This window comes from Diceros bicornis, chromosome 17 (assembly GCF_020826845.1).
Source record: "Diceros bicornis minor isolate mBicDic1 chromosome 17, mDicBic1.mat.cur, whole genome shotgun sequence".
NCBI classification, from domain to species: domain Eukaryota; kingdom Metazoa; phylum Chordata; class Mammalia; order Perissodactyla; family Rhinocerotidae; genus Diceros; species Diceros bicornis.
In genome coordinates, this window is record NC_080756.1 from 52,590,388 (window position 1) to 52,606,206 (window position 15,819).

The following is a 15,819-nucleotide window of genomic DNA, read 5'->3' on the forward strand; positions in this document are numbered from 1 at the left end:
GATTGTACAGAATTGTCAACGGAAGAAACAACGTCTTTGGTCTCAGCTTGAGGAAGTGGTGCACTGGCTTTCAGCTTTTTTCTCTTTGCGGAAGCGGGGGTGCAGCAGGTGCGGGAGCTGGGGTGGCTAGGTGGGTGGGACATTCTGCTCTCGCAGGGACTGGACAGTCCATTTGCTGCCGAGGGCTCTGCGCTCTCCCACGGCTTCTCCTCCCACTCGCCCCTCCTGGTCTGGCGCGCTTTCCGCTCTGCTCTCAAGCAGGGACTCGAATGGGGAAGAAAATGAGAAACTTCTTGGTTCAGCCCAGCGCCTCCCTTGCCCCGCAGGCAGGGTTCCTTGTAGCTCTCCTGGCGCTGCGAGGCCTTTCCCAGGCCCTGAACCATTCTCCTGCCCCGAGCTCAGGACCTGGTCCCACCTCCTCCGAACTACTAACTGGAGGTGGGAGCGAGGCTGGTTGCATCTGGGCCAGCGAGGCAGCGGGCCAGAGACAGAGGGAGGAGGGGGGAGAGGGAGATGTTAGCTTGGATTTCGACTTATGGAGGTCACTGGTGACCTTGACAAGAGCAGTTTTGGTGAAATGGTAGGGAAAAAAAAAACAAAAAACAGACATCCAAATGAGTTCAAGAGAGAACGCGAGGAGAGTTAGGTGAAGACGGGCATTATAGACATCTCTTTTGAAGAGGTATGCTGTAAAAGGAGCGCCAAAATAGCTGATAATTGTAATAATTACAGTGCAATCATGATTATAGCAGTTCATCTTTAACCCAAAAGGATCCTTAACTTTTCTAGGCAGTACTGTATGTTAACTTATTTAGGAGATAAATCAGTTAGCTTGAATCCATTGATTGTTTTATTCCTGCCAAAGAGCCAAACTCTTAGGGAATAGGGTATAAAACAAGTTTGGATGGAATGGCTAATGATGGAGAAAAATATGATAAGAGCCACCTTGTTGAAAAGAGTGGGCTGGTAGAAGACAACAGAGGCAGGGCGGGAGCGTCAGAGTTTCGAAGTGGGTACTCAAAACTGAAAGTAACATGGAAGGAAGAGTGTTCAAGGGCAACAGAAACACACAACATTCTTAGCAGTTTTGCTCAAGCCACACCATGCTGACCATCTTCTCATTATCTTATTTGCATTTTGCCACCAGAGGTCTCTAGAGCTCAACTTTGTCCGTCAGAGATGAAGCCTTACAAGAAAACATGCTACGAGTTTTTAAAGAAAGGTGAAGTACAGCTGAAAAGCAGAACAATCTGTAAAGAAAAATATACTGCATAGTCATGATTCAGGATCCAAATTGAAACTGATGAGGACTTGAATACATGACTGAAAATATCCCTAGTCTTTATTTAACTAGTTAGGAAAGAAATTTTCTTTACAATCCTATTTTTATGTTGTTCTTTTCTGTGACATAACAAAAAAACAAATAATCCATTGTAAGAAGGGTATTTTGAGTCGTTCATGGAGGGATTACATACTTGTTACTGTTTTTGGCTCCTGGGAAACAAAACAGACAGGTCTCTCCATTGGAAGTGCTTACACTGGAGGGTCAGCGTGAGTTGACCTGAGGAGGTAAAGCCTAAGATAAATTTGAAGTGAGTAGGAATTAACCAGAAAACATAACTTGACAGGGGGTGGAGGGTATGGAGGAGTGGAGGAGGGCTTTCTGAGAAGTGGAAGCTGTATTTTTGTCTCATCACTCATAGGTTGGTTGTGAGTAGTCATTGTTTTATTAAAATGAAAGAAAACCGGAAAGCAAGCTTGGAAGTGATTTCTCAGGGAGAAGAAGTCAAGTAGCTTCCAAATAATCTCCTTTTCCAAATAACCTTACCCTGTATTGCTCTAACACAAAATTTTTTGTCTTTCTGTCCCACAGCTCCTTCCATAGAACAATCTTCTTTCCCTTCTTTTTCCAGGAAATCCAACATATCCTGAAGGTTTTTTTTAAACTCCATAGATCTATTAGATAGAAGTATAATAAAATATCATCTCCTAGGCTTCATAGGGGTCAGTTAGCAGAAATATTAAATGATTATTTCTTTCAAAAAGACTGTCAGAAAATTGCTCAAATATGCTATCAGAAATGCTAAGAATTTAATTTTGCTTTTTTTTCCCAAGTTAGGAGAGTTTTGTTGTTGTTGTTTCTCAAATGAAGTGTGACCTGTTCTTCACAGAAGGCTTCGATCTATATCTCCTTAGTCCTGTGGCAAAGCGCTGGAACTTAGCTCTTAGCCAAGTAATTTTTACTTTCACTCCATGACATCCTTGGAGCAGGACTCAATACCATTGTACCATAATAAATCCATTCGTTCCAAAGCATTAGCAGGACATATATGTGTTACTTAAGATTTACAGAGAAACTTAAAGGTGAAGTTCACAGTGCATAAGATATTCCATTTCTCTCGAAATCCGCTCCATATGTCATTTCTTATTTCTTTAAAGCAGAACTTCATCTCACCCCCACCCCAAGGTGTTACTCTGGGAAAAATCATAACACTTTTAGGGCATATGGCTGCTGAAGTTATCCTACCCAACACCATGCCTTGAGTTCAAACTGTCAGTGTAACCAGTATAGCTTTTCCCTTCATCTTTCTTCACTGGTGTGTATATCGTCTCCACACTTTATTCCACTCTTCTCAACCTACTGCCGTAAACAGGGCATGTGGAACAAAATGAAATTTGTGTTAACGATCCACTTTGAACATAGATTTTTAAACAATACTGTAATATAGTGAAGACTTCAAGAAAAATAGAGATGCATACTGCTATACACCTCCAAACTAAGGGACTCAAAGTGACAAGATTTTTGTTAAATATATCTTCTTATTTTTATTTGTTTTTTCTCTCAGCTGTCTGCCCTTCCTGCTTAGTCTCATGTTCCTCTCTAGACACATTTTCATACCTACTTCTAATCTACTATTTATAGTTTGTGAACTAGCCAAATAATCAAACCCATTAGAATTGTACGTAATATAACTACATAACTGATTTTGAATCAGGGTCTGAATGGGACACTCTTCTGAATAGCACTTATTAGCTTTATTCTGAGCATGTTGTTTCAGCAGACCTTTATAAAATTATCTGTCTTTACTTATTAATTCATATATATTATTTTAAACTCTATTAACAAGCTTTTTCCCCAGATAAAATTTGTTTTAATTAATTTTGTCTGTTTTAATTTTTAGTAGTATACAGTCCCTCATGACTAAATGCAGATTTTCTAATGTATAAAAGCAGAGTATGTCAAAAGACTTTTCTTGTGAAAGACTCAGTTAATATGGTTCTGTCTTTTCACTATCACAAACAATGCTGCGAGGTGCATTACTGCATAGGAGCTTGAGAATTTCTCTCCAGTAGAAAACTGCAAGTATGATTACAAGCTTATAGTATAAGCACATTCTTCAACTTTATTAGATATTGACAAATTTTTCTTAAACGTAATTGTAAACACTTTATATTTTTATTAGCCAATAATGAGGATTCTGGAAAATTCTAGGTTATTGACTCCTCAAATATTGCCTCTCTCTTATCTTTTTATTTCATTTATTTCTTCTGGAATTCTTATTAGATGTTTTCTGGAATTTCTCATTCTATCACCCAAGGTTTTTAAATGTCTTATGTATTTTTTAATCTCTTTATTATCCTAAGGTTTAAATTCCAGCATATTAATTATCTCTTCAGTTTAATTTAATCAATTGTTCATGCAATTCATTAAAAATTTTAACTATTAGATTTTTCATTTCTAAAAGTTCTATTTAGTTATTTTAAAAATTCATCTGTTCTTGTTTCCTCTATTTTGTAATACACTGTTTCGGGTCGTTACTTACATGGTCTTGGGTTCTTCTGATAGTCATCCTCCTGTTTGTTGCTTCTGTTGACTCTCCCAGATGGGGTTTACAAATGCTAATAAGGCAGCATTTCAAATTTATCAGAGATTGCTCAAAGTCTTTGCTAGTTTCTCATTCCCTTTCTCTACCATTACAATCAACCATAAAAAATAAAACTGTGCATGTTTTGAAACTGATAAAATCATAGGAGCTATGTGTTTTCTTGGCCACCCATATTCCGTAGGATGAAGCTTATGATTTTGAATTCTACTTTACATACTATTCTATCCAATTTCCACATTGAAGACCCTACTGTGAACAGAAATTATTTCACCATGTTTGTTTTCACATAACAATAGTTTTTACAGCAGCAACTACGATCAACCCCTGTATGCACTTTCTCTTTTTTTTTTTTTTTTCCCTCTTCTCTTTTCCCAAATAGTCTCCTGAGGATCATAGCAAATATATTCCCTGTGCTGGTAGTACAGTGTTCTCAACATTGGCCTGAGAAACCCATGGTTCAGGCCCGGTGATGGTATTAGACGCACCTTGTAAGTTCTTCAGACAGTTGCCCTTCTCTCCTTTCTTTATTGTGCCCTTCTAGCACTCCTAGTAGATGAATATTTTAGTTTCTCCATCAATCACCCGTGTCTTAGTTTTTTCATATTTGTCAACGCTGCATCTCTTCATTCTGAATTCTCGGGGAAATCTTCAACCCAATCTGCTACTCCTTTATTTTGTTTGTCAGCTAGGTCATTGTATTTAGCCTTCCTATTGAGTATACTTCAATACAAGCAATACTTCAATTTTTTGCTTTTAAGATTGCAATAAAAATCTTTTTTACACTGTTTTTGCCTGTTTTATACTGTACTTCATCTCCTCAGGAAGAATAAATATAATCCTTTTGAAAGTTTTTGGGGGGAGATTGAAGTTGTTTTTCTTTTGTTTGTTCGTTTATTTATTTATTTATTTTTACAAATTGTTGATGAGCTTTATCTCCTCGGGTGCAATTATTTTGTTGATGGAGATTGTAGACTTTCTTTCATGTTGCTGATCCTCCTGATACGTTTGCTAATTTTTGACTATGAACTCATTTCCTGGGATGAGACGGCTTTCTGGTGAGGCAACTCTAGGGTCGCCTGAGTCTTTGCCATGCAGCAGGCTCTGCTATAGGCCACCACTCTTGCTGATGCTTCATTAAGGCTTCTTGGTCCCCATGTGTGGTAGGGTTCCTTTGCAAATCTCTACCGTTTGACTAAAAATGTGAAAGGTAGACTAATTGTAAATATTTATTTGGCTCCTTCAAACACTAACATACCATCATATCTTAAGATCATTGGTGAAAATAGATGTTTTCTGTAACCTGACACATACTCAAGAGAACTGGAAGCAGCCACTCTCCACTCAGAGTGTACACAGGTAGGCAGTGGTAGCTAAATCTGTGGCCCACAGACTGTGTAACCGACCACCATACCATAAAGATTCCGTAATTTCTTCAGCTAGAGGCTAAGATCTGAAGCCCAAAATGAATGTATTTTTCTTTATTAGTTTTCCATAAACAAATAGAATAGAGCTAAAAGAGAGCTTTGTTAGAATAATATAATGTTGGCTCACTTGTATGAAATACCAGATCTCAGGAAAAAAAACATTTTTATAAAGTTTATGTGTTGAGGAGCTCTGTCACACTAGGCTTGTAGGAAAATTAGATTGCCTTGACTGTTTGATATATGGTGATCTTACTGAGATATATATATATTTAAAGTGAGCCCTCATTGGTGACCAGATTTTGATACAAAAACAAAAGAAAGTGTTGATAAAAGGCAAATACCTGAGAATGTATTTCTGAACTATGACCCTGATATTTTAATGTTCAACACAGAATTAAGGGCCACATGTATCTGCTGAATTGTGGAATTTTTTTAACAGAAAATATGTGATTATTGACAAGAGCCAATTCATTAAACATACTTTAGTTTCACTAAACAGGTTTATTTTGGTACTATCGAATTTTACCTTAGCACAGCCAAGAAATCAGATACCTATGGATTTTAAATTAGTAAAAATTTCTATTTTTCCTTTTTTTAAAAAAATATACATAGCAAGTACATGTACATACTTATTTAAAAAAAATAAGTTACACAGTAGTATAGAAAGTGACAGGCCTCCTTACTTCTTGCCTTACCAGAGGCTACTATTTTTGATTTCTGATATTTCTTGCACATGATAATAGAATTTTAACATTGGTCAGTGTTTCAGTCTCTCAATAGTAGTTTTGAGTTTTGGAAACATCTATCCCTCTAAAGATTTCAAAGGTATAAAATATCACATTTCATATGTCAATCTGATTCTACATACTACAAAGTAGAAAATGAATTATGTTTTAGTTTGATTTAGGTATATTTTAATAATATGCCACTTTACAGTTTTAAAAGTATTTTCACACATATTGTGGTAAAACACTAATTTCAAAAGAGCAATTACTGAAAACAGAATGCCAATTCTCTTTTACGTAATTGGAATTAACCCTAAGGAACAAGAGGTAACTGTAACATATTTGATGTTTATTGCCTGTCAAGGTGTTTACTCAGAATTATACTAGAAATAATTTTGTGAATAATATTTCATTGTACAATCTTTTGATTCCACTTCAGTGAAATACAAGTCTTCTTCTTGTCTCCCCTCCCTCGTATATAAATTATATATATATATACATATATATATATATGTATATATATATATACACACATATATACATATACATATACATATATCAGTTAGGGCTTTGACTCCTCATCTGGGCATAGGTGTCCGGTTTGGAACAAATCCACTTCCTCTCCGTGTAGCGCCTGGCACTACTGGCACCTTTATCATTCAAATAGGCACACTCCCCTCCTCCTGTGATTGGAAAACTGCAATAGAAGAAGCAGAATCAATCAGTTGGCTACTGGACACTTCTTCAAAAACAGAGAGAATAAAGATGAGAAAATAAGGAAACCAACATTATTTCAGCTTCTCAATATAAGATGCATTATATGTATCATCCCTTTAACCTTAAAAATTACCCTGTGAGATATGTATTATTATCCCTTTTTATAGCTAAAGAAACTGAATTCCCCAAGATCCTATAACAAGTAAAACTAGGATTCATACCTGGATCGATAAAACAGCAGGGCCTAGGCTATTTCCACCTTCTTCTCTTTGGGAAAGAAAAGAGTGAAAAAATGCTGCTATGTTACAGATAATTTCTGTTGTTCTTAGGCCCTGATTTTCTCCTGCCTTATGTATTGATCAGTAACGAGTCAATGGGCTTTGATTAGCTGGAGATACAATAAATCAGCTATAGGGACAGTAAATCAAAACTATTTTGTGTCCATAAGCATAGTTTTATTTCAACTACATCCCAAGCCTCACTTGGCTGATAGAAGAGGTCAGACATCTGTTTTCTCTCCACAGTGTCAGCAGTATTCTGCTTCCTTAAATAACTGAAGACCTCAGCAGCTTTTTCTAAGCCCCATGTTTCGTCATAGTCTTCCTACTTCCCTGCTAGTTTCGTAGTTTCCCTGAAACTACAGTGCTATTCAGCCAAGTTTAAATGGCCTGACACAGACATTTGGGTCAGCATTCAGATTGTCAATGTCTCCTTATTACTTGATGAAATTGCGATAGTCTGATATGATTGCTAATTGTTGAAATATACTAGGCCTTAATAAATATAATATTTTTCATTTTTATAGTGATGAACAGTTTTCAACAACTGGAGAGTTAACAATGTATTTGATCCTTAAAACCCTTTGAGGATTAGAAGGAGTTAATATTACTTTTTCAGTATTGTAAAGGAAGAAATAGAGGTTAATTCTAAATATTTATGAAGCATGCACAATGTGCTAGGCACTGCAGATACAACAATGTGTAAATATAAGTTCTCTTTGATTCCTAAAATTTACTATCTGTCAGAGTTCAAAAAGCTAATGAGTAAGAACTAGATTTCAAACTTACCAATGTCCAGTCCAGTGCCCTTTTCACTAAATAAAGTTATCTTTCCAATGTTGACTACTTTATCATCAAAAATGAAAATGTCCTCAGACAAGCAGTGATTTAGTGAAATTGTCTGAATCCAACTTTCCCAGCATTATTCAAAATCTTTTCGGTAATATAAAGATCTTATGCATATACAATTGAAAGTAAACTCAACAATGTCAAACTTTACCTGTCCTAAACATTGTAACTATGATCTTGTTGTAAATAATAAGTATTATTACCATCACTCATAATCCCCCTGTAAATGGCTGAAGATTGATGCAATGGTAGTTGTATATAGTAATTTAATTTGCATTTATATAATATTTTAAAGTTTGAAAAGTACAGTCATATACATCAAAACCTCTGGCCCTCACATCTACTCTGTGAAATCAATAGGGCAAGTACCATTGATTTTGTTATAGGGGTAAGAAACTTAGATAAAGATGTGTGCTGTGCTCAAAGCAAAAGAGTTGGTAAATGACATAGATGAGGCTGGAATCAAGTTCTTAGTCATTCTACCTCACCATGCCTCCTGTGATAGGCTGTGGGTTGATTCAAGGAGCTTGCAAAACCTTTGCAACATACAAGTTGGCACTGTCTTTCTTTATGACTAATCTTAAAATAATTTTTAGAGTATATAACTGAAGAACACTAGGTTTCATGCAAAGTAAATTCAAATACAAATATTGCTGCCATGTTTTCAAAACTTACCATCTGGTCCATTCAGTGCCATCTGTCCATTTCCAAGATTGGCCTTGTTCTCTGCTCAACCCAATCCAGTGGTCAGAGGGGCCTTTATACCTCAATAGAAACTCCTTTCAGAAAACACAAGGATGATATTCATTATTCTGTCATTAGCCTCTCCCTGAAGAAATGTTGCATCTATGCTATAGTCTTAACTGCTCTTGTAATTTTCTTCTTTTTAATTTTGTATTGTGTAATAATACATAGAAGATAGGTATGCTTTATTATCATACATACATAGAGAAGATCAAAACTGAGAGAAATACTTGATAACTTTGCTTTTATTTCAGCGTAGTACCCCTTTATATTATTATGCCACAATTTGTTTATCTATTCTACTATTGGTTGACCCTAGGGTTGTTTCAAGTTTCAAATTATTATGAATGCTATTATGACATTCTTGGAACCTGTCCTGCAATAGAATTACAGTTGGCTCTCCATGTTCACGGGTTCCACTTCCACAGATTCAAGCAACCACAGATCGAAAGGCCTACAATGGTTGCATCTGTACTGAACATGTACAGACGTCTTTTTCTTGTCATTATTCCCTAAACAATACAGTATAATAACTATCTGCATAGCATTTACATTGCATTGGGTATTAGAAGTAATCTAGAGACGATTTAAAGTATACGAGAGGATGTGCAGAGGTTATATGCAAATACTACTCCTTATTATATAAGGGACTCGAGCATCCATGGGAGGTCCTGGAACAAATCTCCTGTGGATACTGAGGGACGACTGTATTAGGCCGCAGTGCATGCTTATTGTCAGCTTTACCAAATGATACCAAACACTTTTCTAATGTAATTGTACCAAATTACACTTATAGCAGCAGTGTGGACCAGTTTCCTTTGCTACACTTGTCAACACTTATAGTGTCTTTTTATGATTATAGGTATTAATTTTAATATAATTAAATGCATAATTTTCATTTATGATTAGTGGATTTAGTAACTTCTTAGGAAAATCTTTACTTTTTTTGAAGTCATAAAGATGACTTTTATTTTTACTTTTCTTTTTTTAGTTCCTTGAGGTACACAATTGGGTTATTGATTTGAGAGATTTCTTCTTTTTAAGGCTATGCATTTACAGCTGTAAATTTGCCTCTTATTACTGCTTTCACTGCATACCTTAAGTTTTGATATGTTATGCTTTCATTTTATTTGTCTCAAGGATTTTCTAATTTCCCTTGGGATTTTTTCTTTTCTTTTTTTTTTATCATTGGATGTTTAAGAGTGAGTTGTTTAAGTTCTGCACATTTGTGAAGTTTTCAGTTTTCCTTGTTATTGATTTCTAGTTTTATTCCACTATAATTGCAAAAGGAACTTTGTATGATTTCAATCTTTTCAAATTTATTGACTTGTTTTGTGGCTTATCATATGGTCCATCCTGGAGAATGGTCCATGTGCACTTGAGAAGAATATGTATTCTCCTGTTGTTGAGTGTAGTATTCTACATATGTCTATTAGGTCTAATTGGTTTAGAGTGCAGTTCAAGACCTCTCTTTCCTTATTGTTACTCTATCCATTATTGAAAGTAAAGTATTGAAGTCTCCAACTATTATTGTAGAACTCTCTATTTTTTATTTCAGTTCTTTCAAATGTTTCTTCATCTATTTGGGGGTTGTGTTATTAGGTAAACATATGTTTATAATTATTAGATCTTCTTGCTATACCAAAACTTTTATTAAGATGTAATATCCTTCTTTGTCTCTTGTAAACTTTTTTGCTTTAGTCTACAAGTCTGACAAGGATGTAGCCACCCAGCTCTCTTTCGGTTACTTGGCATGGAATCTTTTTCAATCCTCTTATTTTCAACTTCTGTGTCCTTATATCTAAGGTGAATCTCTTGTAGAGAGCTTATAGGTGGATTCTGTTTTTTTTTAATCAATTCTCTAGGTTTTGCCTTTTCATAGAATAGTTTCATACATTTATATTTAATGTGATTACTAACAAAGAAGGACTTACTTCTGCCATTTGTCTATTTGTTTTCTATATATCTTATATGATTTTTATTCTTCAATTCCTGTATCACTGCATTCTTTTGTATTTAGTTGATTTTTTGGTAATGTACCATTTTAATTTCTTTCTTCTTTCCTTTTGTATATATTTTTTAGTAGTTTTACTAGTGGAGACCTTGGGGATTGCAATTAATACCTTAAACTTTTAACAACCTAGTTTATAATATGAACTTGATTTCAATAGTATACAAACATTTTGCCCCATACATTTCCAACTATCTCTCTTTATATTATTGTCATAGATTACATATTTATGCATTTTATGTCCATTCACATAGATTTATAATTATTGTTTTACGAATTTGCCTGTTAAATTATATATGAAAATAGAGAAGTTACAAACTAAACTAAAAGTACAATAATTCTGACTTGTATATTTATCTATGTGGTAACCTTTATGAGTGTTCTTTGTTCTTTTGACTCTGAGTTACTGTCTAATGTACTTTAATTTTAGCCTTTATAATTGCTTGTAGGATAAGTCTACCAGTAAGAAACTCCCTCAGTTGCTGTTTATCTAGAAATGTCTTAATTTCTCTTTCATTCTGAAGGACAGTTTTGCGAAATACAGAATTCTTTTTTGTTTTATAATTAATTTACTTTTTTATTGCAATAACATTTGTCAGAATTTTTGATTAACAGTTTTTTATTTCAGGTCTTTAAACATGACATCCTACTGCTCTCTGGCTTCCATGGTATCTCAGGGTAAATCAGCTGTTAATCTTATTAAGGCTCACAAGTACATGACCAGTTGCTTCTCTCTTGCTGCTTTCAGACTTCTCTGTGGGTTTCAACAGCTTGAATCTAATTTGTCTTAATGTGGTTCTCTTTGAGTTTATGTTGACTGGAATTTGTTTGAGCCTCTTGGACATGTATATTCATCTCTTTCCTCAAATTTGGGAAGTTTTCAGCCATTATTTCTTTAAGTGTTTTTTCTACTCCTGTCTCTCTTTTTCTTCTGGGATTTCTATAATTGGTATGTTAGTCTACTTGATGGTTTACTATAGTTCCTTCATGATATGTTCATTTATCTTCATTCTTTTTCCTTTCTGTTCTTCAGATTGGATACTTTCAATTTTCTTATCTTCAAGGCTGCTGGTCCTTTCTTCATCTTGTTCAAATACACTGTTGACCCTTCTGGTGAGCTTTTCATTTCAGTTATTGTACTTTTCAGCTCGGGAATTTCTATTTGGTTCCATTTTATAATTTCTACCTCTTTATTGATATTCTCATTTTATTTCTATATTATTTTCCTGATTTCTTTTAGATTTATGTCTATTATTACCTTTAGCTCACTGAACATATTTAAGACAGTAGATTTAACATCTTTGACTAATAATTCCAATGTCAATCCTCCCTCAGGGAAAGTTTCTGTCAGACATCTTTTCCTGTGAATGGGCTATACCTTCCTATTCCTTTGTATGTTTTGTAATTTTTTGTTGAGAACTGGACATTATGAGTATTTTGTTGTGGTAACTCTGGGAATCTAATTCTCCTGCTTTTCAGAGATTGTTGAATTTTGATTATTGAGGTATGGAGCCATTTATTTGTGACTTTTCTGAACTATTTTTGCATAATGTGTATTCCCTGTTTTGTGTGGTCACTGAAATATCTGTTCTGTTATCTCTGTGATCAGCCAGTTATCTGCCAAAGATTTTCTTAAATTCCTAGTTCCCAAAAGGAGAAAAACCAAGTGCTGTTCCTTTAAATCCCACAAAAGGCACTTCAGTTGGTGGGGGTTGAAAAAAATGGCAGCCTGCCTCCTTGCCTGCCCCTCAGCAATGAAAAGTAGCAATTAGAATAACAACATATAACCCCAATATTTGGAGAACAAGGTTTTTATTGCCCACTCTGGCTCCAGTAATCTATAGCAGGAACATGAAAAGTAGTCCCCATACTCCCTGCCATGGTGGGGTGTGGGGAATAGTAGCCACTACCGAGTGGGAAGGCTGAGATTCAATGAAATTAACTGAAATTTATTGACCTCTTCATCAAGTACTCCTTTGGATGCTGCAAATGTTCAGCTAGACTCCCGAGTTTCAAATTAGTTACTTTAGAGAGTTTCTGCAAGATCAATAGTTGTTTAGGTGGAGGTACAGATTTCAGGAGCTTTCCATTCCACCAACTTCTCAGACGTCACTCCTACATGATTTATTTTGAAGCGATGTTATTAACTTCGTGCAAATTTAAAATTATGTTTCCACCTTTAATTTTCTGATCTCCATTTTCACAGTTCCTGCTGATAAGTCAAAGAAGGCACTGGCTATCTTCCTGCTATGAATGTTAAGGTAACTGCAAATAGCCCACTGCAGAATGTAGCACCTGCTGGATTCCCCTCTCTTTATGCTGAAAAATCAATGCCTGGCAAGTGTCTAAACCTGTATCTTAGACACTCTCACATAGAATGACATAGTGTCTTCATAGAGCCAAATTTTTTATCCTAGCAAGAACTATTTTCTTACCAATTCCTGGAGAGTTTCAACCTGAACAAGATTTGCACCTTGTGAGTCACAAAACCTCTGGCTGAATGTCCAATTCTTGGTGTCATCAGAGAAGTAGAAACATTTTCTTTGGAAACCAATCCAGCTTTCTGGGCAAGCAGCTTCAAGACATTCTGATGGCTTTTCATTGCATATAGTTCTAGTTACTGAAAATAAAAAAACTTACTTTTATATTTTCCTATATATATTACTGTAGAGGAGGAAGACATATCCTCTACCCACTCTGGGTCCTTCTGACTGGGCTACTAATTAAATTGACATGAGACAGAATAACAGGAGAAAATCAAACAAAGCTTTATAACATGTATACATAGGAGAGACTCAGGAAAACTGAGCAACTTGTCAAAATGGTGGAGGATCTCATCTTAAATACCATCTTCAGCTAAAGACAAAGGAGGATGTTGGGAGTGGAGGGAGTCAGTTAGGGAAGATTACCAAAAAAGCACAGTAAACAAGAATAAGATTATTATATAGATGTAAATCTTCACCTTCCACATTGATAAGAGTTTCTAGAGATAAAGTCATCTGCCCTTTTTCCTGGTACAGAGAAGGAGATTCCTTTGCAAATGGAAATTTCCCTTACAATGTAAATGTCTCTTACAAAGGGTAACTTCTACTTTTAATTGGTTTTCAGAGCATTTCCTCTGTCTGCAGTTTTTAAAAGTAACCAGCCCAAAATAATCCTCATGCCAGAGACACATTTTGGAGTGGCAAATTCTGATCCCCTACATTACCAAGTACTTTCTAATACATTTCCCAATAGTCTTGTGAAATACTAAATGTATTATCCTCACTTTTTAAATGAAGAATATGATGCTGAAAGTTGTTGCATACATTACATAGTAAATGGCAAAGCTGAGGTTCACTCTAATGCCTTAAGTAGTGGATGAGCTGAAGAAGGAGTTAATAATGCCTTAAACTCTGAATCAAGTACCTTTCTGCTTGGATTTCAGCAATGCCACATTTCTTTAAAATATCAGATACATCAATAGCAACATTTGGTCAGCCTTAGAGAACAGATAGTTCTTCAAGTGCTCTAGAAGCCTTAGTAAATAAAATGAGGGATAAGGTGTAGATACCTTCTGTGAGTAAAGTTTCTTGAAAAGAAATGGTCAGATACATGTGTAAATAGTCCCATGAAGATGAAATAAGTAGTTGTACCCTGAGCTGCCTTCTACTAAGGAGCTTCTTTCAACTAAAGAAATTTTGTGAGGCTCTCTATATTTTGAAGCCAACAATACTCCATTGGTCAGGCTTTTTTGATACACTTCCCATACAACCAGGAGAGATGCTCTCTTCAAGTGGAATTCAGAGCAAGGAAAGTCTTTCCAGATGGTCTTTACTGAGCTGCTAGCAAGTGACTGTTTTGAAGTATTTGTGAAAGACTGTTTCAACTTGACAGCTTTGACAGTGTCTGTGGCAGGTAAGGAATTGTGTAATCGTAGCATAATTTCCATGGAGACCCCTTAGATTTGCCTCCTATCAGAAACAACTTCTGGCTATGGATAATCATTTATGTATTCTGAATGTCTAATCACATAACACCAGGAAAATATGTATTCTAAGGGACCCACCACAAGCAGGATACCAACTTATACCTATCAGAGATGGTGTATAATTTCTAGGACTATACCTGAAGGCAGACTGCCTTTCTCCAAATCTGTGCATACCTACTGTTCCATCTCTGCTTCTATATCAACCAGTTTAAAGACGAGGGCCACATTAGAAGATGACTGTAGCTATTGACTCCTCATGAGGAATCTTTTCCAGTTAAAGTGCTAGTTGAAAGGAAGAGAAATGCAGTATAGGTAACGAAGGAAGGCAGTCACAAGTATCGATTAAGTTCTTATGATTATTTAAAGAAATGAGGGCTATAGATTTAAAATGTGTTTCAAAAAACATTTTTTGATTAATATTGAGGTATTTACAACAGAAAAAATTGCCTCCTTCCAGTTTGTCCTTTTTTCCTTTATTAAATAGGTACTGTTGATTTAAATCTCTACAACCTTAACAATTTATTTTTGCTTCATCAATGTATAAGATATTTTATTTTTGGTTACAGAATGGCAAGAATAGACCATCCTCTGTGGAATCATAAAAATATTACAAGAGAAATGAGGATCTCCTAGAGCATGGAATAGTTCAATTACGGCTAACTCTAAGATTTGTAAGCAGAATTTGAAGCCTCGGTTATGATATTGCCTGTGGATGTGGTAACTGGGGGTTGGCTTTGAGGCCAGATTGGGGTAGAATTGAGAGACATGTCCTTGTAGTTTTTTGTGTCATAGGTTAGTTTATGTCAGATGTAGTACAAGCATGTTTCAAGCTACAAGGGCATCTTCACAGCTAAGTTGCTTCCAGGATATGTGATCCAAGAAAGAATCTGTTGTCTAAGAAAACTGGCTATATCTATCAAACAAAAAAACATTCTCTCTCTCTCCCTCTCTCCCCATCCCCAACCGTCTGATCTGCTCTTATTCATGCAGCATGTGTGTTGTGGAAGTAAAATCACATCTTTGTCCTTAGCTAGGACAGACAAGACAAGAGACTGCTGCATATACCAGATGACTAACATCTTGACCAAATCCAAACAAGTCTTCTCTCTTCATGATATTTGTTTTGCAAAGTTCAGTTTAGGTAGAGAAAGTGATGAGTAATCACTCTGCTCAGGGTTTCTGTCCAGGGTTGATCTCGAGCAAATATCACGCTG

General features: G+C 35.6%; 1 protein-coding gene across 6 annotated transcripts in view; it reads right to left on the minus strand.

Annotated features, from left to right (window-relative positions):
- Window positions 1–5,813: 5,813 nt before the first annotated feature.
- The window catches only part of CLEC2D (C-type lectin domain family 2 member D), a 36,167-nt gene continuing 26,161 nt past the window's right edge, over window positions 5,814–15,819 (minus strand). For 4 of the 6 annotated variants that reach the window (XM_058558833.1, XM_058558829.1, XM_058558832.1 and 1 more), the window contains 3 exons: window positions 13,071–13,255; window positions 8,556–8,659; window positions 5,814–6,733 (listed from right to left, as the gene is read on the minus strand). In XM_058558833.1, coding sequence (XP_058414816.1) covers window positions 6,595–6,733; window positions 8,556–8,659; window positions 13,071–13,255 — 428 coding nt within the window. In that variant the 3' untranslated portion in view covers window positions 5,814–6,594. Of the gene's footprint in view, window positions 6,734–8,555; window positions 8,660–13,070; window positions 13,256–14,779; window positions 14,888–15,819 lie in introns of those variants that run through there. The other 2 variants (XR_009222589.1, XR_009222587.1) reach the window with 2 other exon arrangements.